The sequence below is a fragment of the Oncorhynchus mykiss genome, chromosome 12, assembly GCF_057628025.1.
Source record: "Oncorhynchus mykiss isolate SJ-2025 chromosome 12, ASM5762802v1, whole genome shotgun sequence".
Classification (NCBI taxonomy): Eukaryota; Metazoa; Chordata; class Actinopteri; order Salmoniformes; family Salmonidae; genus Oncorhynchus; species Oncorhynchus mykiss.
Window position 1 is genome coordinate 29,547,200 of NC_143033.1, and position 27,822 is coordinate 29,575,021.

The 27,822-nt window shown below is 42.8% G+C and overlaps 1 protein-coding gene and 1 long non-coding RNA gene across 4 annotated transcripts in view; one reads left to right on the plus strand and one right to left on the minus strand.

Annotated features, from left to right (window-relative positions):
• Positions 1-27,822, plus strand: part of LOC110537361 (THO complex subunit 2) — a 65,888-nt gene that overhangs the window by 15,482 nt on the left and 22,584 nt on the right. For all 3 annotated transcript variants that reach the window (XM_021623337.3, XM_021623338.3, XM_090192176.1), the window contains 9 exons: positions 1-173; positions 436-631; positions 717-758; positions 4,642-4,772; positions 5,045-5,146; positions 22,196-22,280; positions 25,132-25,225; positions 25,377-25,457; positions 27,230-27,326. In XM_021623337.3, the coding sequence (XP_021479012.2) occupies positions 1-173; positions 436-631; positions 717-758; positions 4,642-4,772; positions 5,045-5,146; positions 22,196-22,280; positions 25,132-25,225; positions 25,377-25,457; positions 27,230-27,326 (1,001 nt within the window). The remainder of the gene's footprint in view (positions 174-435; positions 632-716; positions 759-4,641; positions 4,773-5,044; positions 5,147-22,195; positions 22,281-25,131; positions 25,226-25,376; positions 25,458-27,229; positions 27,327-27,822) is intronic.
• Positions 6,365-11,722, minus strand: LOC149979131 (uncharacterized). Its single transcript, XR_016485000.1, has 3 exons — positions 11,599-11,722; positions 11,182-11,243; positions 6,365-6,396 (listed from the first exon to the last, which is right to left on the minus strand). It is a non-coding gene; the product is annotated as an uncharacterized LOC149979131 (long non-coding RNA).

Sequence of the window (27,822 nt, forward strand, 5' to 3'; positions counted from 1 at the left end):
GCTCCTGATAACCAGAAGCTGGGTCTGTTGGAAGCGCTGCTGAGGATCGGAGACTGGCACCATGCCCAAAGCATTATGGACCAGATGCCCTCCTTCTACGCCACCTCTCACAAGGCCATTGCTCTGGCGCTGTGCCAGCTGCTGCATCTGACTGTAGAGCCACTGTACCGCAGGTGCCCGCCTGCTCCCCTGGATTCACTTTGTGCTCTTTGCATATTAGCTGAAGAAATGTACACATTTACCTAAATACAACACGACATACACAGCCAGCCAGCCAAAATACTACAAACTCTGATGCCAGCTTTTCATTTAATTGTAGGCACACACACACAACAACAGTCACATGCAGAACCACCTAGTGTTAACACTAGAGCAGTGGAGGCTTTATGTTGCTGTTTGTAGTATGCCCTGTCTCACCTGTGTTTCCCTTTGCAGAGCCGGGGTCCCCAAAGGGGCCAAGGGATGTTTGTTGAGGCCCCTGAAGAACAAGCGGGCCCCCAGGCCTGCAGAGAGCTTTGAGGACCTGCGCAGGGATGTGTTCAGCATGCTCTGCTACCTGGGGCCCCACCTCTCCCATGACCCCATCCTCTTTGCCAAGATAGTACGCCTGGGCAAGGGCTTTATGAAAGAGGTACATGCCCTAAAGTCAATTGATGCTTTTTTGATCCCTGGCTTCATCTCACTAATTGTCCTCGTGTTTTCTTTTGTTCCTCCAGTACCAAAGTGAGGGTAGAAATGACAACATCAAGGACAAAATGGTGAGTTGTCAAAGTAAATGGGACCAAGAAGTGTCTTGAACAGTTTTGTTGTATTAATCAGCAAGAGGAATTCACAGAGAATAAATTCAGGTGTACAAGTGTAGACTTTACCGTGAAATGCTTGCTTTCAAGCCCTTCCCAAAGATGCAGAGTTAAAAAATATATTAAACAAATAAATAGTAACAAGGAATAAAATACACAACAATGGAGCTATATGCAGTGATTACCAGATCATTGTGTAGGATTACGAGGTATTTAAGGTGTTAAGTTCTGAACAAACTGAAACGGACGACTGGAAAAGCTAAAAGTATATTTACCCACTGGGTCATACCCCTGCAAAGACAAGATATGATTACACAAGCACATATATTTATAACCTCTTCATAGGCGGGGTCAACTCTTTACACATCTAGACAGCCAATACATCTCTGTTGCTAGGCAGGAACTTATTTGTTTCCTCTCACTGGCGTAGTCATGACCCTGCCTGATGCTAGAACCTATGTGGAAGTTTGCGTGCGATATGATTTTTGTGGTGGGCCCCTCTGGCCCCACCACCCAGAGGTTTCATCTCACTTCATCTGTTGACTTGACCTCAAGCCGAATTCCTCGATCCTCCCTAGTTACGCAGCTGGCCTGCCTTATCAGAGATTAACTATTGCTCTTCGCCTAACTCTTTAGAAACATGGAACAGAATATGAACTTTCTGAACTTCCCATTATCTCACTCAGTAACTTCCCATACAGCAAGTCCCTATCTACCCTTCATTGACCCCAACAAACACATTCCTTATATATCAACAGTAAGACTGTAGTTATATATATTTGTGTGTGCGTACACACACAGTTGAAGTCGGAAGTTTACATACACCTTAGCCAAATGCATTTAAACACAGTTTTTCACAATTCCTGACATTTAATCCTAGTAAAAATTCCCTGTTTTAGGTCAGTTAGGAATAATAGTAGAGAGAATGATTTATTTAAACTTTTATTTCTTTCATCACATTCCCAGTGGGTCAGAAGTTTAAATACACTCAATTAGTATTTGGTAGCATTGCCTTTAAATTGTTTAACTTCAGGCCAAACGTTTCGGGTAGCCTTCCACAAGCTTCCCACAATAAGTTGGGTGAATTATGGCCCATTCCTCCTGACAAAGCTGGTGTAACTGAGTCAGGTTTGTCGGCCTCCTTTGGTCGCACACACTTTTTCAGTTCTGCCCACAAATTTTCTATAGGATTGAGGTCAGAGCTTTGTGATGGCCACTCCAATACCTTGACTTTGTTGTCCTTAAGCCATTTTGCCACAACTTTGGAAGTATGCTTGGGGTCATTGTCCATTTGGAAGACCCATTTGCAACCAAGCTTTAACTTCCTGACTGATGTCTTGAGATGTTGCTTCAAAATATCCACAAAATTCTTTCTTCATGATGCCATCTATTTTGTGAAGTGCACCAGTCCCTCCTGCAGCAAAGCACCCCCACAACATGATGCTGCCACCCCTGTCCTTCACCGTTGGAATGGTGTTCTTCAGCTCGCAAGCCTCCCCCCTTTTCCTTCAAACATGATGATGGTCATTATGGCCAAACAGTTCTATTTTTGTTTTATCAGACCAGAGGACATTTCTCCAAAAAAGTAAAATCTTTGTCCCCATTTGCAGTTGCAAACCGTATGGCTTTTTTATGGTGGTTTTAGAGCACTGGCTTCTTCCTTGTTGAGCTGTCTTTCAGATTATGTTGATTATAGGACTCTTTTTACTGTGGATATAGATACTTTTTTACCTGTTTCCTCCAGCATCTTCACAAGATCCTTTGCTGTTCTGGGATTGATTTGCACTTTTCACACCAAAGCACGTTCATCTCTAGGAGACAGAAGGCATCTCCTTCCTGAGCGGTAATGACAGCTGAGTGGTCCCATGGTGTTTATACTTGCATACTATTGTTTGTACAGGTGAACGTGGTACCTTCAGGCGTTTGTAAATTGCTCCCAAGGATGAACCAGACTTGTGGAGGTCTACATTTTTTTTTGCTGAGGTCTTGGCTGATTTCTTTTGATTTTCCCATGATGTCAATCAGAGAGGCACTGAGTTTGAAGGTAGGCCTTGAAATACATCTACAGGTACACCTCCAATTGAATGAAATGATGTCAATTAGCCTATCAGAAGCTTCTAAATCCATGACATCCTTTTCTGTAATTTTCCAAGCTGTTTAAAGGCACAGTCAACTTAGTGTATGTAAACTTCTGACCCACTGGAATAGTGATACAGTGAAATAATATGTCTGTAAACAATTGTTGGAAAAATTACTTGCACAAAGTAGATTTCCTTACCGACTTGCCAAAACAATAGTTTAGCAAGAAATGTGTGGAGTGGTTGAAAAACGAGTTTTAATGACTCCGATGTAAGTGTATGTAATCTTCCGACTTCAACTGTATATATATTTTAATAAATACTGGAAGAGAAATTACCGTAAAAAAACAAGCATTGTAGATGAGAAATTATGGGAATTAACGGTAGGCCGCAGGGGTGGTGTGCAATCCCTGCGACCTCCAATGGATTAGTCCACTCAGATTGGCGTGAATCAGACACGTGTCTCGTGTGCCATACTTTTAAAAAAATATATATATATTTGCCACTGCTCGACTAAAGAAAATCCGTCGACCAACAGCCTATTAACGAAACAATCGACCAGTTGACTAAATGTGGTCAGCCCGAGAATGAAGGCAGGATAAAGTGACTAGGGATTAGGGATACAATTAGGATTAGGGATACAAATTTCGTCTGGGCTACTTTGAAGCAAGGTAAGACAATCTTCCTTATTTGGGGTGAAGTAAAACATTCAGGTATTCAGCGATTATACTACCTCAATCTCACTTTGTGAAGTGGTCAAGCACTTTGTCAAGCGTTGATGGCCTCCCTACCATTGATTATAGTTTATGCACTCGATTGTTGAATGGGAGGCATGCTTTAATTACGAGATGAGATTGAGTAATAAAAATAGTAGCTCTTTTAATCATGGCCATGAAAACAGTTAACACACGATTGCATTTAGAATTGTAATTTGTTGCTTACTGACTCGGCTTATAAAAGCACGTTTCACTGCAGTAACAGATTTTTGAGGAACTGTTCTCGCACTATCTGACAGGTGATAGGCCACTCGCACCTCAAACTAGGTTCTGTATTTTATGTGCGTGTGATAAATAAGATGCACGACGAGTAACAAATACACACGACAATTTAATTCCCCAAAATTATGCAAATGAATCTATAGATTGATAATCATGACCAGTCAAATGTATTTTCAGCAGCTAACCGATTTTAACGCTTAACCGTTAATATCCCTAATCAGGATGGATAGATGATGATGAGTAAAATAAAGAACAGATTAGCAGCTGTGTGTGAGCGCGTGGATGTGTGTGGGTTTTGTGTGAGTGTGCATAGAGCAGTGCAAGATAGTCCAGGTATCCATTTAATAAAACATTAATCAGTCTTATGGCTTGAGGGTACAAGCTGTCTCGGAGCCTGTTAATCCAACCGTTTGCTGGACGTGGCTTGGGTGGCTGGAGTCTTGGGCAATTCTTTGGGGCATCTTCTGACACCACCTGATATAGAGGTCCTGGGTGGCACTGAGCTCGGCCCCCTTGATATACTGAGCTGTCTGCACAACTCTCTGTAGAGCTGTGCGGTGCATTTTACATACCAAGCTGTGTCAAGATTCTTTGGTGCAGCTGTAGAACTTTTTGAGGATCCGAGGGCCTTTAAAAAAAAATGTAGTTTTTTTTATTTTTTATGCCTCCCGAGGGGGAGAGGCGATCTTTGTCCATATAATTTTGTAAGTATCCACTCACTGTGGTCTGTACTTCGGTGGTTGATGTGCTCCTGTTCCCTCCTAGGACACATTGCTGAGTTGTTTCCTGAGCATTGCAGACCAGGTGCTGCTGCCCTCGCTCTCTCTCATGGAGTGTAACGCCTGCATGTCAGAGGAGCTGTGGGGCCTCTTCAAACTCTTCCCCTACCAGCACAGGTGAGACACACACACACACACACACGATCATAGTGGTGTCCTTTTAGACTCGAACTGACATGTTTGGCCATCCATTTTGAATCCATCCAATGGAGATAGCAAAGCCCACACAGAGACTGGAGTATGTGGGTTTATGCAACTTGTTCTATTCTCCGACCCTGTTGTGTTCTGTTGGTATTTCTAGGTCCTAATTCCAGGCTGGTCCTGGTGTATGTATTATTAAATATGTCACTGTTAACCCGCTCACCTGTGTTGCTACCTGTGGTCGTCAGGTACCGGCTATACGGGCAGTGGAAGAATGAGACCTACACAAGCCACCCACTTCTGGTCAAGGTCAAAGCTCAGACTGTGGACAGAGCCAAATACATAATGAAGTAAGTCACGTTGCTACGCAAGCCTGGAATTTCTTGATTTTAGGGACAAGGCCATTTGCCTGTCAAGAGGTGCTCAATCTACCAGGGCACCAAGGCCATCAACCAAAATAGTCAATTTAAATTGATTTGAAAACCAAAAAACAGTAGCTCTTCTGTTAAGAAAACAACACGATTAGCCTACATGTCAAAGTGTAGGTTATAGACTGTGGATTTGCTACAGGCTCTAGTGTCCACACCGATGCTGACATGAGGTTGGCACCAGAAAATGTCAACTTTCTTTAATGAGACTTTTAATTATACAGTGCATTTGGAAAGTATCAAGACCCCTTCATTTTTTCCGCATTTTGTTATGTTAGTCTTATTCTAAAATTGATTAAACCTACACACAATTCCCCATAATGACAAAGCAAAAAAAAAATGTAAACATTTTTTGCTAATTTATAAAAAAAACTGATCACATTTGTCTCACCACCTGTATTCGGTCTTATGTAGCAAAATGTGAAATGGTGTTTGTTTTAACGTTGGATAAGTAGACTCTGAGCTATAAAATGGTATATCATACACTGCATTTCAAATCCAAATGTATTTATATAGCCCTTCGTACATCAGCTGATATCTCAAAGTGCTGTACAGAAACCCAGCCTAAAACCCCAAACAGCAAGCAATGCAGGTGTAGAAGCACGGTGGCTAGGAAAAACTCCCTAGAAAGGCCAAAACCTAGGAAGAAACCCAGAGCGGAACCAGGCTATGTGGGGTGGCCAGTCCTCTTCTGGCTGTGCCGGGTGTCGTTTATAACAGAACATGGCCAAGATGTATAAATGTTCATAAATGACCAGCATGGTCAAATAATAATAATCACAGGCAGAACAGTTGAAACTGGAGCAGCAGCACGGCCAGGTGGACTGGGGACTGAGTCATCATGTCAGGTAGTCCTGAGGCAAGGCCCCCCCGACACAAACTACTGCAGCATAAATACTGGAGGCTGAGACTGGAGGGGTCGGGAGACACTGTGGCCCCATCCGAAGATACCCCCGGACAGGGCCAAACAGCAAGGATATAACCCCACCCACTTTGCCAAAGCACAGCCCCCACACCACTAGAGGGATATCTTCAACCACCAACTTACCATCCTGAGACAAGGCCGAGTATAGCCCACAAAGATCTCCGCAACGGCACAACCCAAGGGGGGGCGCCAATCCAGACAGGAAGATAACATTAGTGACTCAACCCACTCAAGTGACGCACCCCTCCTAGGGACGGCATGAAAGAGCCCCAGTAAGCCAGTGACTCAGCCCCTGTGATAGGGTTAGGCAGAGAATCCCAGTGGAAAGAGGGGAACCAGCCAGGCAGAGACAGCAAGGGCGGTTCGTTGCTCCAGAGCCTCTGTTCACCTTCACACTCCTGGGCCAGACTACACTCAATCATATGACCCACTGAAGAGATGAGTCTTCAGTAAAGACTTAAAGGTTGAGACAGAGTTTGCGTCTCTTACATGGGTAGGCAGACCATTCCATAAAAATGGAGCTCTATAGGAGAAAGCCCTGCCTCCAGCTGTTTGCTTAGAAATTCTAGGGACAATTAGGAGGCCTGCGTCTTGTGACCGTAGCGTACGTGTAGGTATGTATGGCAGGACCAAATCAGAGAGATAGGTAGGAGCAAGCTCATGTAATGCTTTGTAGGTTAGCAGTAAAACCTTGAAATCAGCCCTTGCTTTGACAGGAAGCCAGTGTATAGAGGCTAGCACTGGAGTAATATGATCACATTTTTTGGTTCTAGTCAGGATTCTAGATAAAAGGATTCTAGATAAAAGCACATCCCTCTCAAGAAAAACACTCAATTTTCATATTACATGCACAACCCATAGTGTGGAAACTTCAGCTATGTAGTGTGTATGTACTTTCCAAGTTGAAGTATTTTCTTTTACAAAATGTTTAATGACATTAGTGTTCTATAGATCGCCTCCACCATACCGCACGTTCTACGCTCAGAATATTGTTCCTGTATTCGCTTTTGAATGTGTTAGTTTCAGCGGGAAAAGATCTGAGACAAAGTACATACTTTTAGTGAATTTGGAGAGTGCAAGCCTGGATCTTCTCCCTTGATTTACCACAGGACGTGTGTCAATCCCCACTAGTTATTTCCTCCCCCCTCTGGGTGAAAGGGGGTCTGATTGAAGTTATTTGTTGCAAATTTGATCTGACCTATTTGGATTCTCGCAGTCAGTCATGACACTGCATAATGAAACAATCCCTGTAAAGCTAGTGTTTTGAGGGTGGACTGACTTATTTAGTACACACACTGGTTTTACTCAAAACAACTTTCTATCAAAGCTGGGAGAGAGCACAGGCATGGCTCATGTCATGCAGGTTCAGATAACGGACAGTTTTATATTCCAAAAATCTGTAGCTGATTAGTATGTAAAATACATTTTTGTTGCAACAGCAATCTGCAATGTTTGAATTTCAAACTATTTTTAATGCACCCCCCAAAGCCAGTCAGTGGTTTACATACATTTCTCTAGGAGATTATGAGGAAAAGATTATGATTATTAGAAAGCAAATTACGGACTCCTCTTTAAATCTGCGTATTCCTTCAAAGCTCAGTTGTCCTGAGTCTGCACAACTCTGCCAGGACCTAGGATCAAGAGACGCTCAAGTGTTTTAGTACTATATCTCTTGACACAATGATGAAAATAATCATGGCCTCTAAACCTTCAAGCTGCATACTGGACCCTATTCCAACTAAACTACTGAAAGAGCTGCTTCCTGTGCTTGGCCCTCCTATGTTGAACATAATCAACGGCTCTCTATCCACCGGATGTGTACCAAACTCAGTCCCCAGTCCACCTGGCCGTGCTGCTGCTCCAGTTTCAACTGACCTGAGCCCTAGGACCATGCCCCAGGACTACCGGACATGACTCCTTGCTGTCCCCAGTCCACCTGACCGTGCTGCTGCTCCAGTTTCAACTGTTCTGCCTTATTATTATTCGACCATGCTGGTCATTTATGAACATTTTAACATCTTGGCCATGTTCTGTTATAATCTCCACCCGGCACAGCCAGAAGAGGACTGGCCACCCCACAGCCTGGTTCCTCTCTAGGTTTCTTCCTAGGTTTTGGCCTTTCTAGGGAGTTTTTCCTAGCCACCGTGCTTCTACACCTGCATTGCTTGCTGTTTGGGGTTTTAGGCTGGGTTTCTGTACAGCACTTTGAGATATCAGCTGATGTACGAAGGGCTATATAAATACATTTGTTTTGATTTAGGAGATAAACTCATGGTTACTGTTCTGCAACAAGTAATTATGTTATTACCACCAACCTGCAGTCTAAAAGTGGGAGCATTGAGACACCGTATATAGCTTTTGTGCAATGTTAGGCATAACATGAGAAAATTATGACCAAATGGACCTACCAATAAACATTTATCGATTTGTTAATGCGTAGTTAACATGCCTTGGCACCACAGAATTCCTATAATCGATTTGCTAGGCATGCAGCCGCATAGACATGCTGCAATTTCAGCAACATTGACCGTGATCGTTAGTCTATATTTTGAGTGGCTGTCTGGCTGACTCATTCAATTTTATTTTAGGGAGGGGTGCCCGAACACTGTCCTTGCGGGGGGGCTCCAGATAAACTGCGTTACGCCAGTGATGATGTGCAATGGCTAATAAGAATTGAGAGAGCCATGTGAGAGGTGCTTTGTAGCATGGTGATTGGCAGCCGAGCGAAGGGAATTATAATTATTATATTCAGCTCAGGGGCATTGCAACCACACACATTGGAGGCCTGTTGCTACGACTCCCCAACGTATCGCCTTAACAGTTAGATATAGTGCCCGTTGTTTTATCCATCGTGTGGTTGTGGCACTTAGAAGTCACATTTTATACACCCACTATTCGTATTTTCCTTTTTCTAGACTTTTCAGGCATCTAACGGAATTCGATCATCCAACTCATGCCCCTTGGGTACACTGTAGCAGCATCTCTATAGAAATGCACCCCCAAAGCCAGTCAGTGGTTTACATACATTTCTCTAGGAGATAAACTCAAGGTTACTGTGTCCATTGAATTCTTTATGGATATCAGTGGTTGGTATGGAAACATGTATTTTAAATAAATAAATAAGGAAGTGGGTGCTGAGAAGCACTAACATGTAGCCCTGGTTACCATAGTAATTATTTTGGTTGGCACAGATCTAGGACTGTTCTGCAACTTTCATGGCTTTATTTGATACAAGTGCTAACATCTACTAATGGCTTGCGTACCAAATGGGCCAGGAATATTTCATTTATCCAGCTCTCAACAAAATGCTCACTCGCACTGCCATAGAGAGAGAGAGAGACACACACACACACACACACACACACACACACACACACACACACACACACACACACACACACACACAGAGAGAGACAATAGCAGACGTGGGCTGGTGTGGGTGCCTACTTTGGAAAAGGCCTCAGGCTTGTTTTATTTCTGAACCACTGGGCTTTGTGGGGTCAGTGCTTAAGTACAGCCTCACTACTGCACATGATACACAAGGACTGGACTGCATGTTTTCTAGATTCCCCAAATGTCTTACTTCTATAATAGTTGGCGCAAAAAAATATATATTTTAGCACAGTGAAAATGTTTCACACAATTATCTCCTAAGAGGAACTGTCTTCATTCTATGTAGAATGATCAGCACTGGCTGTATAACGTTTACAGTGTATTTTAATTGGGCTTGATGGCCCCATTATGTTAATAATGGGGCCATCCAGGATTTGAAACAGTCACAACAAGGTCACCCAGTCACATGTTTTGATAAACAGCTGAGATATGCCAATTCCGGATTGCCCCTTTAAAGAGCAATTCAACAAAACAAAAAAAGTATCTAGTTGAGAAATACCTATGTGGCATTGATATTAGTCAAACATTTTTTCCAATGGTAACATTGTCTAAAAAGTGTAAGTAGGATAATTTTGGTCCTAAATTCAGTATATTCCAAAACAGTTTTGTGAGATTTGTATAACTGAGGTCTTCACAATTTACATACGGGATGAATTTGGATTCCATTCATGCCCACTTGCCAATTGTAATGCCTCAGGGTGTAACAGTTCACCAAACCCACGGTTCGGTACATATTGCGGTTTTGCGGTCACAGTTCAGGTACAGCGAGAAAATGAAATGCCAGTTATTTTTTGTTTAAGAAAATACAAAGTGTTGGTATTCCTGGTTCTCTATCATGAGTCATATAATGACTGATGGGATCGCAATCAGGAATAACAAAACTTTGTATTTTCTTAAATGAAAACACATGATTGCTCAATACTAAAATAAAGTGCAATATGAGTGTAAAATATGTAAACATGGCTCAGACATTGTTTAGGTCTATGCTACGTTTTCTTACAAAGAGAAACATGTTAAGTAGCCTTGGAGGTTCATCCATCTGTAGTAAGCACAACTCATGGTGCACTGGCCAATTCATTGTGAGAGGGCGAAGTTTGTAACGTTGCTCGAGCACTTTCACGTGGTGCTTATAAACTCCCCATTCTGAACCACTGAGAATGGGCGCATATCCACAGCTATAAACATACCTATCGCTCTTTTAATTTCTTTGGCTCGGTCAGAATCAGCTGCGAAGGGGTGCTTGAATACAGAGGGGGACAAATTATTATTATTTTTTTTTTTGCGTTTTCGTCTTGATCTGGTGGTAGGAATACTGGGGTTACGTCGGCGTACATGTGTTAACCTTTCTGATCTCCCCATCCCGGATCCGGGATCGTGAATACAGACTCAAGCTCATTACCATAACGCAACGTTAACTATTCATGAAAATCGCAAATGAAATGAAATAAATATGCTAGCTCTCAAGCTTAGCCTTTTGTTAACAACACTGTCATCTCAGATTTTCAAAATATGCTTCTCAACCATTGCAAAACAAGCATTTGTGTAACAGTATTGATGGCTAATGTAGCATTTAGCATTAGCATTCAGCTGGCAACATTTACACAAAAAAACAGAAAAGCATTCAAATAAAATCATTTACCTTTGAAGAACTTCAGATGTTTTCAATGAGGAGACTCTCAGATAGCAAATGTTCAGTTTTTCCTGAAAGATTATTTGTTTAGGACAAATCGCTCCGTTTTCTGCGTCACGTTTAGCTATGAAAAAACCCCTGTATCCAGGATTGTGTAAATCTATCAGCAAGCTCATTAGCATAACACAACGTTAACTATTTATGAAAATCGCAAATGAAATGAAATAAATATGCCATCTCTCAAGCTTAGCCTTTTGTAAACAACACTGTCATCTCAGATTTTCAAAATATGCTTCTCAACCATAGGAAAACAATAATTTGTGTAAAAGTAGCTAGCTAGAGTTAGCATTTCGCGTTAGCATTAGCGTTAGCATCCAGCATGCAACATTAACAAAAACATAAAAGCCTTCAAATAAAATCATTTACCTTTGAAGAACTTCTGATGTTTTCAATGAGGATACTCTCAGTTAGATAGCAGATGCTCAGTTTTTCCAAAAAGATTCCTTGTGTATTAGAAATAGCTCCGTTTTATACATCACATTTGGCTACCAAAAAAAATCCGAAAATTCAGTCCTCAAAACGCGAACTTTTTTCCAAATTAACTCCATAATATCGACTGAAAACATGGCAAACGTTGTTTACAATCAATCATCAAGGTGTTTTTCACATCTCTTCATTGATACATCGTTCTTGGACACATGCTTTCTCCCCTGAATCAAATGGTAAAGTAGAAGCAGCTGGCAATTGCGCACCGAATTCGACGCAGGACACCAGGCGGACACTTGGAAAATGTAGTCTCTTATGGTCAATCTTCCAATGATATGCCTACAAATACGTCACAATGCTGCTAAGACCTTGGGCGAACGACAGAAAGTGTAGGCTCATTCGTTGCGCAATCACAGCCATATAAGGAGAGAATGGAAAACAGAGCTTCAGAAATTCTGCTAATTCCTGGGTGATGCATCATCTTGGTTTCGCCTGTAGAATGAGTTCTGGGGCACTTACAGACAAAATCTTTGCAGATTCTGAAACTTCAGAGTGTTTTCTTTCCAAAACTGTCAATATGTCAATATGCAATATGCATAGTCGAGCATCTTTGTGACAAAATATCGCGCTTAAAACGGGAACGTTTTTTATCCAAAAATGAAATAGCACCCCTAGAGCTCTAACTGGTTAACTGGTTAACATGTTTGAGGTTTTGGCAGCTGCATACTGTAGGCTATTCTCTTGAGCAGTGGAGACGTACTCTCTGTCCATCGCTGTTGTAATCTACTGGGAAGCCAAAATGTTTCCAAACTGGAGATTTAAACGACAATGGTGAATCCTCCAGGTTTACCGACCCCCGTCACTGGCCATCGTACAGAATTAGTTCCCGGCTGCTTGTTTACATAAGACATTCAACTTATACAACTGGTGGGTCTAATTCTGAATGCTGATTGGTTAAAAAAATTTGACGTTAAAATGCCTGTTTACTCTGTTCCATCTGATTGCGCAATCCACGGTCTCATAAGCCCAGCCAGGCAATTTATAAACTTGATCTCCACTTTAAAAAGCATCGACATTATCTCACAATATCTTTTCAGATAAGATTGTTTTCTCAAGTGGAGATTTTAATAAACCTTACGGTCGGTCTCGCCGACCATTTGCAACGTTGTTTCAATATTTAAATTTGAGCTCCAACTGTCCCATAGTGATGGACAGGCGGGCAGTGTTTCTCAACCAGTCAATCATGAATCGGCTGGCATTTTTATGGCTATACACAGAAATGTCCTTTTGAAAAAAGTTACGAAACAAAGTGTAGCTATTTTGCATTCTTTCCAGCTTCAGTTTGAAGTGATTGTGTTAGCTGTGTTGTTGTGCTTACTCCTCCTCAGAGGAGCTCGACATTTTCTATGCCAGGTGAAATCATGCCTCATTTAAATCATTGTTATGGATGCATCCAAATGATTGTCACTAGAAAACAGCCTAACAAATGCAGCTACTGTTGTTATTCTGGCTGCACTGTTTGACGTGACTGTAAGATATCCGTAGTTGGCTGGCTAGCAAGCAAGGGAACTGAACGACTTAGTCGCGTCTCTGGCAACTGAACCGAACCGTTAGAATGGCTTGGGTAGCAACCCTAGATTTGTGTCCGGACGATGTCTTGTGGAAGGATGAAATAAATTAATCAAAAATAATGTTTTTAATGAAAACATGTCAATCTTTATTTGAATATGTTGGTACCACTCCTTTATTGGGGGTGTCTTGCTAATTGCCTATAATTTCCACCTGTGAAATGTATTGTCAATCAGTGTTGCTTCCTAAGTGGACAGTTTGATTTCACAGAAGTGTGATTGACTTGGAGTTACATTGTGTTGTTTAAGTGTTCCCTTTATTTTTTTGAGCAGTGTATAAAAGTGATAATTCCCTTGACCAGTGTTTGGAGGATATATTGGCACAGTTTGCCGGCTCTCGACTTTTGTCTCGGGCCTAACAACCATGCCAATATATCCTCCAAACACCAACTTCTCTGGCAATTTTCATTTAAATAACAACCACATCAAACCACACCCACAAGCATTCAAATCTTGTTTTTCTTAATGAGCAGCAGAAAAAAACATGCGTATCGGTGCATTCAGCCGCACCTTTTAAAACAATGGCACTTCTTGCTAGCCAGTAAATCATACGGCAGTAGTGTGAAAAGCAGTAAATGGTATATACAGTAGCATATATTACAGTACCAGTCAAAAGTTTGGACACACCTATTCATTCAAGGGTTTTTCTTTATTTTTACTATTTTCTACATTGTATAATAATAGTGATGACATTAAAACTATGAATTAACACACATGGAATTGTGTAGTAACTAAAGTGTTACTACACAAATCTAAATATATTTGAGATTTTTCAAAGTAGACAGCCTTTGCCTTGATGACAGTTTTGCACACTTTTGGTATTATCTTAACCAGCTTCATGAAGTAGTCACCTGGAATGCATTTCAATTAACAGGTGTGCCTTGTTAAAAGTACATTTTTGGAATTTCTTTCCATAATGTGTTTGAGCCAGTCATTGTTGTGTTGTGACAAGTTAGGGCTATCTTCTGTATACCACCCCTATTTGGTAAAATACCAAGTCCATATTATGTGAAGAACTGCTCAAATAAGCAAAGAGAGATGACAGTCCATTACTTTAAGACACGAAGGTCAGTCAATACAAAAACATTTCAAGGACTTTGAAAGTTTCTTCAAGGGCAGTCCCGAAACCCCATCAAGCTCTATGATGAAACTGGCTCTCATGAGGACCACCACAGGAAAGGAAGACCCAGAGTTACCTCTGCTGCAAAGAATAAGTTCATTAGCGTTACCTGCACATCAGATGCAGCCCAAATAAATGCTTCACATAGTTCAAGTAACCTACACATCTCAACTGTTCAGAGGAGACTGCGTGAATCAGGCATTCATGGGTGAATTGCTGCAAAGAAACAATGGGTGGGTGGGACGCCAATAAGAAGAGACTTGCTTTGGGCCTAGAAACACAAACAATGTACATTAGACCGGTGGAAATCTGTCCTTTTGGTGTGATGATGAATCCAAGTTTGAGATTTTTGGTTCCAACAGCCGTATCTTTGTGAAATGCAGAGTAGGTGAGCGGATGATCTCCACATGTGTGGTTCCCAACGTGATGCATGGAGGAGGAGGTGTGATGGTGTGGGGGTGCCCTGATGGTGACACAGTCAGTAATTTATTTGGAATTCAAGGCACACTTAACCAGCACGGCTACCACAGCATTCTGCAGCAATACGCCATCTCATCTGGTTTGCGCTTAGTCCCACTATCATTTGTTTTTCAACAGGACAATGACCCAACACACCTCCAGGCTGTGTAAGGGCTATTTGACCAAGAAGGAGAGGGATGGAGTGCTGCGTCAGCTGACCTGACCTCCACAATCCCCCGACCTCAACCCAATAGAGATGGTTTGGGATGAGTTGGACTGCAGAGTGAAGGAAAAGCAGCCAACAAGTGCTCAGCATATGTGGGAACTCCTTCAAGACTGTTGGAAAGCATTCACCATGAAGCTGGTTGAGAGAATGCCAAGAGTGTGCAGAGCTGTCAAGGCAATGGGTGGCTGGCTACTTTGAAAAATCTAAAATAATATATATTTTGATTTGCTTTACTTTTTTTGTTACTACATGATTCCATATGTGTTATTTCATAGTTTTGATGTCTTAGCTATTATTCTACAATGTAGAAAGAAAAACCCTTGAATGAGTAGTTACTGTAGTATATGCTATTGTATATCTCATTTACTGCTTTTCACACTAGTGCAGTATGATGCATACTTATTTTCAATGTGTGGAAGTACATGTAAGTGCCTGAGGCCATTCCCTGCTCCCTGTAGTGTACCAGTGGACATTGGCGTATTCCCATCATTGCTACCATACACAGAGCGAGCACCCCAGGGCTGCGTGATAATGTATTACAGAGCAGACACTCAGGGAAGCCATGGTTTTGTTTTGTACCCTAAGCCCAACCCCGCCATCCCGGAAGAAAATATGTTTTTTAATGGAAGCAGGCAGCTGGGAATGGAGCAGGCCTCTTACCGCGTTATCAATATTCTGCTGGATCCCACCCGGCAGGAACACTGCACGGCCAGCCATGGTGTGCTCTCCCCCCACACATGTTTTGTTAACACTCTGGCAACTGTGACGGTGTTTCCACTGATTTCTTGTGTTTGCGTGTGTAAGCGCCTTGACAAAAGGATACCCTGAGGATGTGTGGTGCTGGTGGTGTCTTTGGAGGGTGCGATGTAACCACACCAGCATGCATCGCTCTGAAGGCGGAAGGGACAGTTTAGTATGTGTGAAGGCTCCCCAACTCGGTGGGTGGGGAGACTAATGGATAAACTGGTGCTGCGGGGCTGAGATCCTGCAGCTCTGGTGCAGTGGAAGGCAGGGAGGGGTGGAGTGGAATTGAACGGCTACTATTCCCTCCACCGGGGGCATTATAGAAGATGGCTCCACAGTTGTACTCGAGTGGACTACTCCCATCCCATGTCAGATTTGAGGCTAGCATTGCAGCACGCCAACCCTGCTGCAAAGGCCTGCTCTCATAGCACCGTGACCCTATCACCAGCCCCTAGACTCATGTAATATAAACCATTTGTTAAGTTGCTGCTACTGAATGATTCAAATGGCCATTAGACATTTTGATTATTCATTCAATCCATCCCTTTCCCATCCCTGTATGCATCTTAGTCTCTTGTAGTTAGCTGAAGGATGTCAGTGCCTTCGGTCCAGTGTTTATTAATAATGTAAATGGGACATTGCCTGGACATTACCCGTGCCTCTTGATATGGATACAGCTCTGCTGAGTGACATGTCACAACTGCTCTGCGTCACTACAAGGTGGCTAATGCAGACGATAGGAAGTTAATTAATGTGTTGTGCCTGGCACCTGGCCTGCATCATTATGCGTGTGCAGTGTACTGTGCAGAACCACAGTAGGACATGAATCCCTGGTGGTGGTGGTGCTTTTAAACTACTTCTAAATCACCACCCCTCTTCCTCTCTCACGATTATGTATGTATTGCGATTGGATACTGTGTTCCGATGGCAATATTGGCAATGTTATTGTTTCGATGTTCCAAACATATTGCCAACCAAATGTCTCCTGCAGAGGGATGAGAGAGCAATGAGAAAAGCCACGAGTTTGATCAGTCAAAGAAACAAAAGTGCTGGAAACAACAGCCTTCTAGCGCAAAAATAATATTGCGATATTGTCAAAACGACACAATATATTGTCAAATAATATCCAGATTATGCAACTGTATTTCCCCCCACCCCCCCCCCACCCCATGAGTGGAAGACAACATTGCTGTGACAGAAGTAGAACATTTATTATAATGTATTCTGTCGCTATTGACCTTTAGACACGACTCACGGTAAGGGTAATTCCACCGAAATGTAGATTTTGCCTGAACTATCCCTTTACCAGCTTGGATTACTGCACACACACACATACTTTTTAGTTTTGTCAACATGAAATATATAATGTTGTCAATAATACTATGTATGAGTTAACAAGATAAAGGGAAAAGCATAATTTCGATAAATGGATATCAGCATTGTTGTTATTTTTCAGAGTAAATAACTCATGGAGCTTTAACCAAGTTTAATTCTTCCCAAAGGGTTGTTTAGTTTTAATTCAGACAAAAAAAATCACGTATGTGTGTGTGTGTATGTATGTATGTATGTATGTATGTATGTATGTATATGTGTGTGTGTGTGTGTGTATGTATATGTATATGTATGTATGTATGTATGTATGTGTATGTATGTGTATGTATATGTATGTATGTATGTATGTATGTATATGTATATGTATGTGTATATGTGTGTATATGTGTGTATATGTATGTGTATATATACACATACATATGTATATATATGTGTATGTATGTATGTATGCATGCATGCATGCATACAGTGCCTTGCGAAAGTATCAATCATGAAGTGGAACAACATTTATTGGATATTTCAAACTTTTTTAACAAATCAAAAACTGAAAAATTGGGCGTGCAAAATTATTCAGCCCCTTTACTTTCAGTGCAGCAAACTCTCTCCAGAAGTTCAGTGAGGATCTCTGAATGATCCAATGTTGACCTAAATGACTAATGATGATAAATACAATCCACCTGTGTGTAATCAAGTCTCCGTATAAATGCACCTGCACTGTGATAGTCTCAGAGGTCCGTTAAAAGCGCAGAGAGCATCATGAAGAACAAGGAACACACCAGGCAGGTCCGAGATACTGTTGTGAAGAAGTTTAAAGCCGGATTTGGATACAAAAAGATTTCCCAAGCTTTAAACATCCCAAGGAGCACTGTGCAAGCGATAATATTGAAATGGAAGGAGTATCAGACAACTGGAAATCTACCAAGACCTGGCCATCCCTCTAAACTCAGCTCATACAAGGAGAAGACTGATCAGAGATGCAGCCAAGAGGCCCATGATCACTCTGGATGAACTGCAGAGATCTACAGCTGAGGTGGGAGACTCTGTCCATAGGACAACAATCAGTCGTATATTGCACAAATCTGGCCTTTATGGAAGAGTGGCAAGAAGAAAGCCATTTCTTAAAGATATCCATAAAAAGTGTTGTTTAAAGTTTGCCACAAGCCACCTGGGAGACACACCAAACATGTGGAAGAAGGTGCTCTGGTCAGATGAAACCAAAATTGAACTTTTTGGCAACAATGCAAAACGTTATGTTTGGCGTAAAAGCAACACAGCTCATCACCCTGAACACACCATCCCCACTGTCAAACATGGTGGTTGGCAGCATCATGGTTTGGGCCTGCTTTTCTTCAGCAGGGACAGGGAAGATGGTTAAAATTGATGGGAAGATGGATGGAGCCAAATACAGGACCATTCTGGAAGAACCTGATGGAGTCTGCAAAAGACCTGAGACTGGGACGGCGATTTGTCTTCCAACAAGACAATGATCCAAAACATAAAGCAAAATCTACAATGGAATGGTTCAAAAATAAGCATATCCAGGTGTTAGAATGGCCAAGTCAAAGTCCAGACCTGAATCCAATCGAGAATCTGTGGAAAGAACTGAAAACTGCTGTTCACAAATGCTCTCCATCCAACCTCACTGAGCTCGAGCTGTTTTGCAAGGAGGAATGGGAAAAAATGTCAGTCTCTCGATGTGCAAAACTGATAGAGACATACCCCAAGCGACTTACAGCTGTAATCGCAGCAAAAGGTGGTGCTACAAAGTATTAACTTAAGGGGGCTGATTAATTTTGCACGCCCAATTTTTCAGTTTTTGATTTGTTAAAAAAGTTTGAAATATCCAATAAATGTCGTTCCACTTCATGATTGTGTCCCACTTGTTGTTGATTCTTCACAAAAAAATACAGTTTTATATCTATGTTTGAAGCCTGAAATGTGTCAAAAGGTTGCAAAGTTCAAGGGGGCCGAATACTTTCGCAAGGCACTATATATATATATATATGGGAACACTAAAATAAAATTAGATCTGAATGAATGAAATATTCTTATTAAATACTTTTTTCTTTACGTAGTTGAATGTGCTGACAACAAAATCACACAAATTATCAATGGAAATCAAATTTATCAGCCCATGGAGGTCTGGATTTGGAGTCGCACTCAAAATTAAAGTGGAAAACCACACTACAGGCTGATCCAACTTTTGATGTAATGTCATTAAAACAAGTCAAAATGAGGCTCAGTAGTGTGTGTGTCTTCCACGTGCCTGTATGACCTCCCTACAACACCTGGGCATGCTCCTGATGAGGTGGAGGATGGTCTGCTGAGGGATCTCCTCCCAGACTTGGACTAAAGCATCCGCCAACTCCTGGACAGTCTGTGGTGCAACGTGGCGTTGGTGGATAGAGCGAGACATGATGTCCCAGATGTGCTCAATTGGATTCAGGTCTGGGGAACGGGCCGGCCAGTCCATAGCATCAATGCCTTCCTCTTGCAGGAACTGCTGACACACTCCAGCCACATGAGGTCTAGCATTGTCTTGCATTAGGAGGAACCCAGGGCCAACCGCACCAGCATATGGTCTCACAAGGGGTCTGAGGATCTCATCTCGGTACCTAATGGCAGTCAGGCTACCTCTGGCGAGCACATGGAGGGCTGTGCGGCCCCCCAAAGAAATGCTGCCCCACACCATGACTGACCCACCTCCAAACCGGTCATGCTGGAGGATGTTGCAGGCAGCAGAACGTTCTCCACGGCGTCTCCAGACTGTCACATGTGCTCAGTGTGAACCTGCTTTCATCTGTGAAGAACACAGGGCGCCAGCGGCGAATTTGCCAATTTTGGTGTTCTCTGGCAAATGCCAAACGTCCTGCACAGTGTTGGACTGTAAGCACAACCCCCACCTGTGGACGTCGGGCCCTCATACCACCCTCATGGAGTCTGTTTCTGACCGTTTGAGCAGACACATGCACATTTGTGGCCTGCTGGAGGTCATTTTGCAGGGCTCTGGCAGTGCTCCTCCTGCTCCACCTTGCACAAAGGTGGAGGTAGCGGTCCTGCTGCTGGGTTGTTGCCCTCCTACGGCCTCCTCCGTCTCCTGATGTACTGGCCTGTCTCCTGGTAGCGCCTACATGCTCTGGACACTACGCTGACAGACACAGCAAACCTTCTTGCCACAGTCCGCATTGATGTGCCATCCTGGATGAGCTGCACTACCTGAGCCACTTGTGTGGGTTGTAGACTCCGTCACATGATACCACTAGAGTGAAAGCACCGCCAGCATTCAAAAGTGACCAAAACATCAGCCAGGAAGCATAGGAACTGAGAAGTGGTCTGTTGTCACCACCTGCAGAACCACTCCTTTATTGGGGGTGTCTTGCTAATTGCCTATAATTTCCACCTGTTGTCTATTCCATTTGCACAACAGCATGTGACATTTATTGTCAATCAGTGTTGCTTCCTAAGTGGATAGTTTGATTTCACAGAAGTGTGATTGACTTGGAGTTACATTGTGTTTAAGTGTTCCCTTAATTTTTTTGAGCAGTATATATGTGTGTGTGTCTAACGGTTTTGACTTGAGGTTATTATTTATAGGGGTGCCAGGTAGGTTGTGCCTACCAGAGAAAACATTGGTTTCTCCTTTTGGTTTGGGAGGGGATGAGTCCCATCTGGTCCGTCAAGTCTACACCAATACAAAGGACTTATGTAAAAGTCAGGATGGAAATAAACTTTTCATAAACCCTTAAAACATTGGAAAGAACTTCAAAAACAACTATATTATTTTGCGTGGGTTGTATTAGCAACATCAATGATTACACACACATATAATAATATCACAATGCGTTCTGGTTCTTCTAGCAATGTCCTGTACCCCGGGCCTAAAAAGAGTCCAGCCCGGTAAAGGAGTTCAGGGAACTCAAGTGACCTTTGTCACGCAATGTTTGTCCATTCATTCAAGTGTAGCGTAAACCCAGTATTAATCATACAATCAATATAACAATTATTTTACCACAGAACTTTAAAGCGTATCAACTCTTACTAAGTCCTCAACTACATCTAACTACATAAATCATCACCGTATACATCATATCAAAACAAATGAAATACCGTATACAAAAAGGTGGTAGTCAGTCGGTCAGTCAGACAATCCAATCCGCCAATAGATCTCCAGCGGAGAAAGGCCATGAAGAATGGAGAGGTGTAGTCCACGGACGCAAAGAGTGGATCCGATCCTGGGTAAATCTCTATTAGGCTACAAAACACACGTTTAACGGCAACAAAACAAACGGAATAGAGAAGCTTGGGAACTGAGGGTTGGACACATCCTCATTCACGTCTCCATCACAACCCCACTTTTGCGCAGCTGATGCTGGCTATTTAATTGGGAATTAAAGGGAAAGCGTCCTATTGGAAGGAGAAGCACTGAGACGGTTCAGAAAAAAATCAGGGCCGTCACAGTATGTGTATATACATATATATACATACACACACACACTTGTAATTCAGACAACAACAAAAAAATCACAACTAACATATCACTCCTCCTTCTCTCCAATCCTTACATCTTATGGTTTGACAGGAAGAGGGTAATAGGATAATATAACCATTATTTCTCCCTTCATGGGATCTGACTTGACCTCCTGACCTCAAACCCTCCTTCGCCTAATCCACAGATGTCCTCTCGTATCACCTATCGCACTCATGTGATTCTCTCCCGTCCACCCATCACATTCCTCAGCCACTCTGTCTTTCTATAGATCTCTCCTTTATATACTATGCGTCTGCTCTATCATGTCTTTAATATCTCAATGTTCAAAGTCTAGCCCCAATCCAACAGCATGAAGCAACCAAACATTGAGCACAAGTTCATTATTAGTTGCAAATTCTTCTACTAAATTATCTTCTTCAATCTAGGCCTAACCATCAAATCAGTCCCACAGCATTGACAGGGGTACATGTATTGGCTGCAAGATGCTTCAATAGATTGAATAAATTGCTCTCTTTTCTCTTTCTTTGCTTTTTTTCCAGGCGATTAACCAAAGAGAATGTGAAACCATCTGGGCGCCAGATAGGCAAGCTGAGCCATAGCAACCCCACCATCCTCTTTGACTATGTATGTATTCTCAAGGATTTTATGATATTTTATTCACATACTGTACAGTTGAAAGTAGTGTTTTGAGACTTACACTAATATTAGCCTTATTTTGAGTGATCTCCCTCCTACTTTAACTGAGTATTTAATCTTGACAGTGAAAGGGCTCTGTGTCCTCTACTATCTTCATGGGGCAGAGAGATCTTATTTTAAGGCCACTATCTTTATAATCTGCCTTTGTAACGACAGACTACTGCTGAAAAATGGGGGCTGAATGTAAATTGGATTCACTGCGACTGCTTACATTCTCTTTACCCTCACACCCCAATGAACATTTTATCATTGTCACAGATGTATGTATTTGTATCATTGTTTCTTTCACCTGTACTGTCGGAGCCTAAGAATTTCACATTACCCAGCAATTACATCTGTGTCCCTGTGCATGTGACTAATGAACTCACCTACTCCACATCACAGCCTGTCTTGTCTTGCTAGAACACCCCCATCCACTCCCCCTCCTGTCCATCTCCACAGCATAAGCCCTATCCCCTACCCCTCCCCTAAATATCTCACGTCTCAAAAAATGACCAGCAGAATGTCGGCCAAACGGAAAGAGGAGTGGGGAGGTAGTGGGGTTGTGTTTTGTGGTGCCTCAGCAGCAGGACATTAATGGATTGAAAAAGCTGTGCTGCTCCTCTCCCTTTTTAAAGCCTCCATCTCTTAATCTCTCAGCCTGCAGTCTGACTGAATGGCCTCTTCTCTGAGTGAATGAGGAGAGTCGGACCTCCCTTGAGACTCAACTCATCCTCCACCTTACTCGGCCTCAGCCCCCCCTCTCTTACCTTCCTCCCCCACCTCAACCCCTGTCCATCTGTCTTCACAAATAATATCAAGGTCATGGGAAGAGACCACTCCATTATTTATTCTAACACTGGGTCTTTTAAAGCCTCTGTGCACTCAGGTACGCTACAGTATGAGGACACCCCTTCAAACTTGTGGATTTGACTATTTCAGCCACACCCATTGCTGACAGGTGTATAAAATTGAGCACACAGCCATGTATTCTCCATAGACAAACATTAGCAGTAGAGTGGCCTTACTGAAGAGCTCAGTGACTTTCAATGTAGCACCGTCATAGTCAGTTCATCAAATTTCTGCCCTGTTCGAGCTGCCCCTGTCAACTGTAAGTGCTGTTATTGTGAATTGGAAACGTCTAGGAGCAACAACGGCACAGCCGAGAAGTGGTAGGCCACACAAGCTAAGAACGGGACCGCCGAGTGCTGAAGTGTATAGCGCATAAAAATTCTGACCTCTGTTGCAACACTCACTACCAAGTTCCAAACTGCCTCTGGAAGCAACGTCAGCACAAGAACTGTTCGTCGGGAGATAAATTAAATGGGTTTCCATGGCTGAGCAGCCGCACACAAGCCTAAGGTCACCATGCGCAATGCCAAGTGTCGGCTGGAGTGGTTTAAAGCTGGCCGCCATTCGACTCTGGAGCAGTGGAAACGTTCTCTGGAGTGACGATTCACGCTCCACCATCTGGCTGTCTGACGGACTAATCTGGGTTTGGCGGATGCAAGGAGAACGCTACCTGTCCGAATGAATTGTGCCAGCTGTAAAGTTTGGAAGAGGAATAATGGTCTGGGGCTGTTTTTCATGGTTCGGCCTCTGCCACTTAGTTCCGGAAAGGAATCTTAATGCTACAGCGTACAATGACACTCTAGACAATTCTGTACTTCCAGCTTTCTGGTAACAATTTGGGAAGGCCCTTTCCTGTTTCAGCACGATAATGCCCTTGTGCACAAAGCGAAGTCCATAGAGAAATGGTTTGTCGAGATCGGTGTAGAAGAACTTTGACTGGCCTGGACAGAGCCTTGACCTCAACCCCATTGAACACCTTTGGGATGAATTGGAACGCTGACTGTGAGCCAGGCCTAATCGCTCAACATCAGTGCCTGACCTCACTAATGCTCTTATGGCTGAATGGAAGCAGGTCCCCGCAGCAATGTTCCAACTGTTATAGCGGCAAAGGGACGACCAACTCCATATGAATGATTTTGAAAATAAATGTTTGACGAGCAGGTGTCCACATACCTTTGTGGAGGAACAGGAGAGTGATGGCATCCTGTCACAGTGGGAGTGTAGGGATGTAGTGTAACCGGTAATAAGGTGGCTTTACCAGGAGAGAGGATAATAAAGTTTAAGTGACCCTCAAAGGACACTGCAGAGCAATAGCCTTGTTTTCTCAGACCATTTAGAATGTTATTCTAGAATCTGACTCTAATGATCCATCTACACAGTCTACAAAACATTAGGAACACCTGCTCTTTCAATGACAGACTGACCAGGTGAACGCTATGAGCAGTGTAGATGAAGTGAAGGAGACAGGTTAAATAAAGATTTTTAAGTATTGAGACATGGATTGTGTGTGTGTGCCTTTCAGAGGGTGAATGGGCAAGACAAAATATTTAAGTGCCTTTTAAACTGGGTATAGTATTAGGTGCCAGGCGCACCGGTTTGAGTGTCAAGAACTGCTTAACAGTTTCCCTTGTGTGTAAACAATGGTGCGCCACCCAAAAGACATCCAGACAACTTGACACAACTGTGGGAAGTATTAGAGTCCACATGGGCCAGCATCCCTGTGAAACACTTTTGACAGCTTGTAGTTTCCATGCCTTTGTGAATTGAGGCTGTTCTGAGGGCAGAAGGGGGTGCAACTCAATATTAGGAAGTTGTTCTAAATGTTTTACACACTCCGTATGTATATAACAGCTGGGTGGATGTTTTTTTTAGATATCCTCTTTAATCATCATCGTGTGGCCTGTTGTCCCTGTATTGTATTAACCAGGTATTTTTGTCCCTCTCTCAGATCCTGTCTCAGATCCAGTGGTATGACAACCTCATCGGTCCAGTGGTAGACTCCCTTAAATACCTCACCTCACTAAACTATGACGTCATGGCTTGTATCCTTAATCTGACATTTTGTGACTTGCCGTTTTTGCCCATTTTATTTATACACTTTCAGAACTATGTTTAATCATGTATTTGAAACGCTACAGTCCAGCTGGCAGAATGTATTAAGCCGTGTTGTACCTCTTAACTCGTTGCCTGTAGATTGCATAATTGAAGCGTTGGCAAATCCAGAGAAAGAGAAGATGAAGCATGACGACACTACGATCTCCTCCTGGCTTCAGAGTGAGTTCCCTAACTGAATCCTACAGACAAAGAACCATATTTGTGCGTTTAATTATTATTGATTTTTTTATATAGACTTCATGAATCATTGTAAAAGAGGTATAATACAAAAAAATGCTAAATAATTGAGAGAAGTGTGATGTCTTTATCTTTAAAGATCTTTATCTTTTACTCTTAATGACGTATACACATTCCCCCAAAAATTATATATTTGACTCTCAGAATTTTTCTAAATGCACATAGTGCCTTTGGAAAGTATTCAGACCCCTACTATTTCCACATTTTGTTACGTTACAGCCTTATTCTAAAATGGATAAAATCAAATGCATTCTCAGCAATCTACACACAATACCCCATAATGATAAATCAAAAATAGGTTTTTAGACATTTTTGCACATTTGTTAAAAACAAAAAACAGACCTTATTGACCTAAGTTTTCAGGCGCTTTGCTATGAGACTTGAAATTGAGCTCAGGTGCATCCTGTTTCCATTGATCATCCTTGAGATGTTTCTACAACTTGATTGGAGTCCACCTGTGGTAAATTCACTTGATTGGACATGATTTGGAAATGCACACACCTGTCTATGTAAGGTGTGGGACCTTACATAGACAGTTGACAGTGCATGTCAGAGCAAAAACCAAGCCATGAGGTCGAAGGAATTGTCCGTAGAGCTCCGAGACAGATCTGAGGAATTGTACCAAAACATTTCTGCAGCGTTGAAGGTCCCCAAGAACAAAGTGACCTCCATCATTCTTAAATGGAAGAAGTTGTTTGGAACCACCAAGACTTCCTAGGGCTGGCTGGCCGCCCGTCCAAACTGCAATCGGGGGAGAAGGGCCTTGGTCAGGGTGACCACTCTGACTGACAGAGCTCCAGAGTTCCTTTGTGGCGATGAGAGAACCTTCCAGAAGGACAACCATCTCTGCAGCACTCCACTCAGCAGTAAAAGGCATATGACAGCCAGCTTGGAGTTTGCCAAAAGGTACCTTAAGGACTCTCAAGCCATGGGAAACAAGATTCTCTGGTCTGATGAAACCAACTCTGACCTGAATGCCAAGCGTCACGCCTGGAGGAAACCTGGCACCATCTCTACGGTGAAGCATGGTGGTAGCAGCATCATGCTGTAGGGATGTTTTTCAGTGGCTGGGACTGGGAGATTAGTCAGGATCAAGGCAAAGATGAACGGAGCAAAATACAGAGAGATCCTTGATGAAGAAAACCTGCTCAGGACCTCAGACTGGGGTGAAGGTTCACCTTCCAACAGGACAACGACCTTAAGCATACAGCCAAGACAACGCAGGAGTGACTACGGGACAAGTCTCTGAATGTCCTTGAGTGGCCCAGCCAGAGCCCGGACTTGAACCCAATCGAACATCTCTGGAGAGACCTGAAAATAGCTGTGCAGCAACACTCCCCATCCAACCTGGCAGATCTTTGGAGGATCTGCTGAAGAATGTTTGATCTGGGTTGTATTCAGTTTGGAGAAAATATTTCTAAATGTAGTGAAATGTGTGAGGGTACTACCTGAACTTGTCCAATTAGAACACAGATTTTTGTTTTCTGTTACAATGTACTTTGCTACAGTGTACCATACTAAACACAACCCTGATGTCACAAATCTGCTTTATTATCGAAGGGGCATTTGGGTGTACTTTTGTTCCATGTAGTTACAGCCCAGTGCAACTCTACTTTAGTTTACTGTATTTTATGCAACATATGTATGTCTGCTTGACAACTGATTGACTGCTGACCTTTTTCTCCTATCTCCAGGCCTGGCCAGTCTGTGTGGAGCGGTATTCAGGAAATACCCAATTGAGTTAGCTGGCCTCCTCCAGTATGTGACCAATACGCTGAAAGCAGGGAAGAGGTAACTATAACTTCTGAGCTGGCAGACGGGCGCCTCATTGACTTGCTGGCTCTGATGTGATTCATAGTGATGGAGTCTGTCGCTCATAGTCAATCAACTGGGTCCCCTGTCTCTGTCTGGCCTCTCCTGAATCAGAACAGGGACTGACGTACAGTCTCTTCCGCCTGTAGCAATACAAGGCGGGGAGGGGGAGAGGGGTCTTGGCCGTTGTTGTGCCACCCTTCAGGGCCCTGGTCTGGGCAAAGCTGCTGAGTAATGTTGTGTTGATGAGGAGGCTGCAGACTGTGTGGGGGTTTGGGCTTCCATAGAGGAGGAGGGAAGGATAATTATATCAGCGCTGGTCTCCCTGTGATGCCTGAAGTCAGCAGGTAGTAAATCACACTGGGCTCCATGGCCACTCTCTCATCTCTCTTTCTCTCTCTCCCATCAGTTCAAATCAGTCATTTCCAGGGCCAGGGATGCAGGGGAAGTAAATAGAGGTGGCACTCTGCCACAA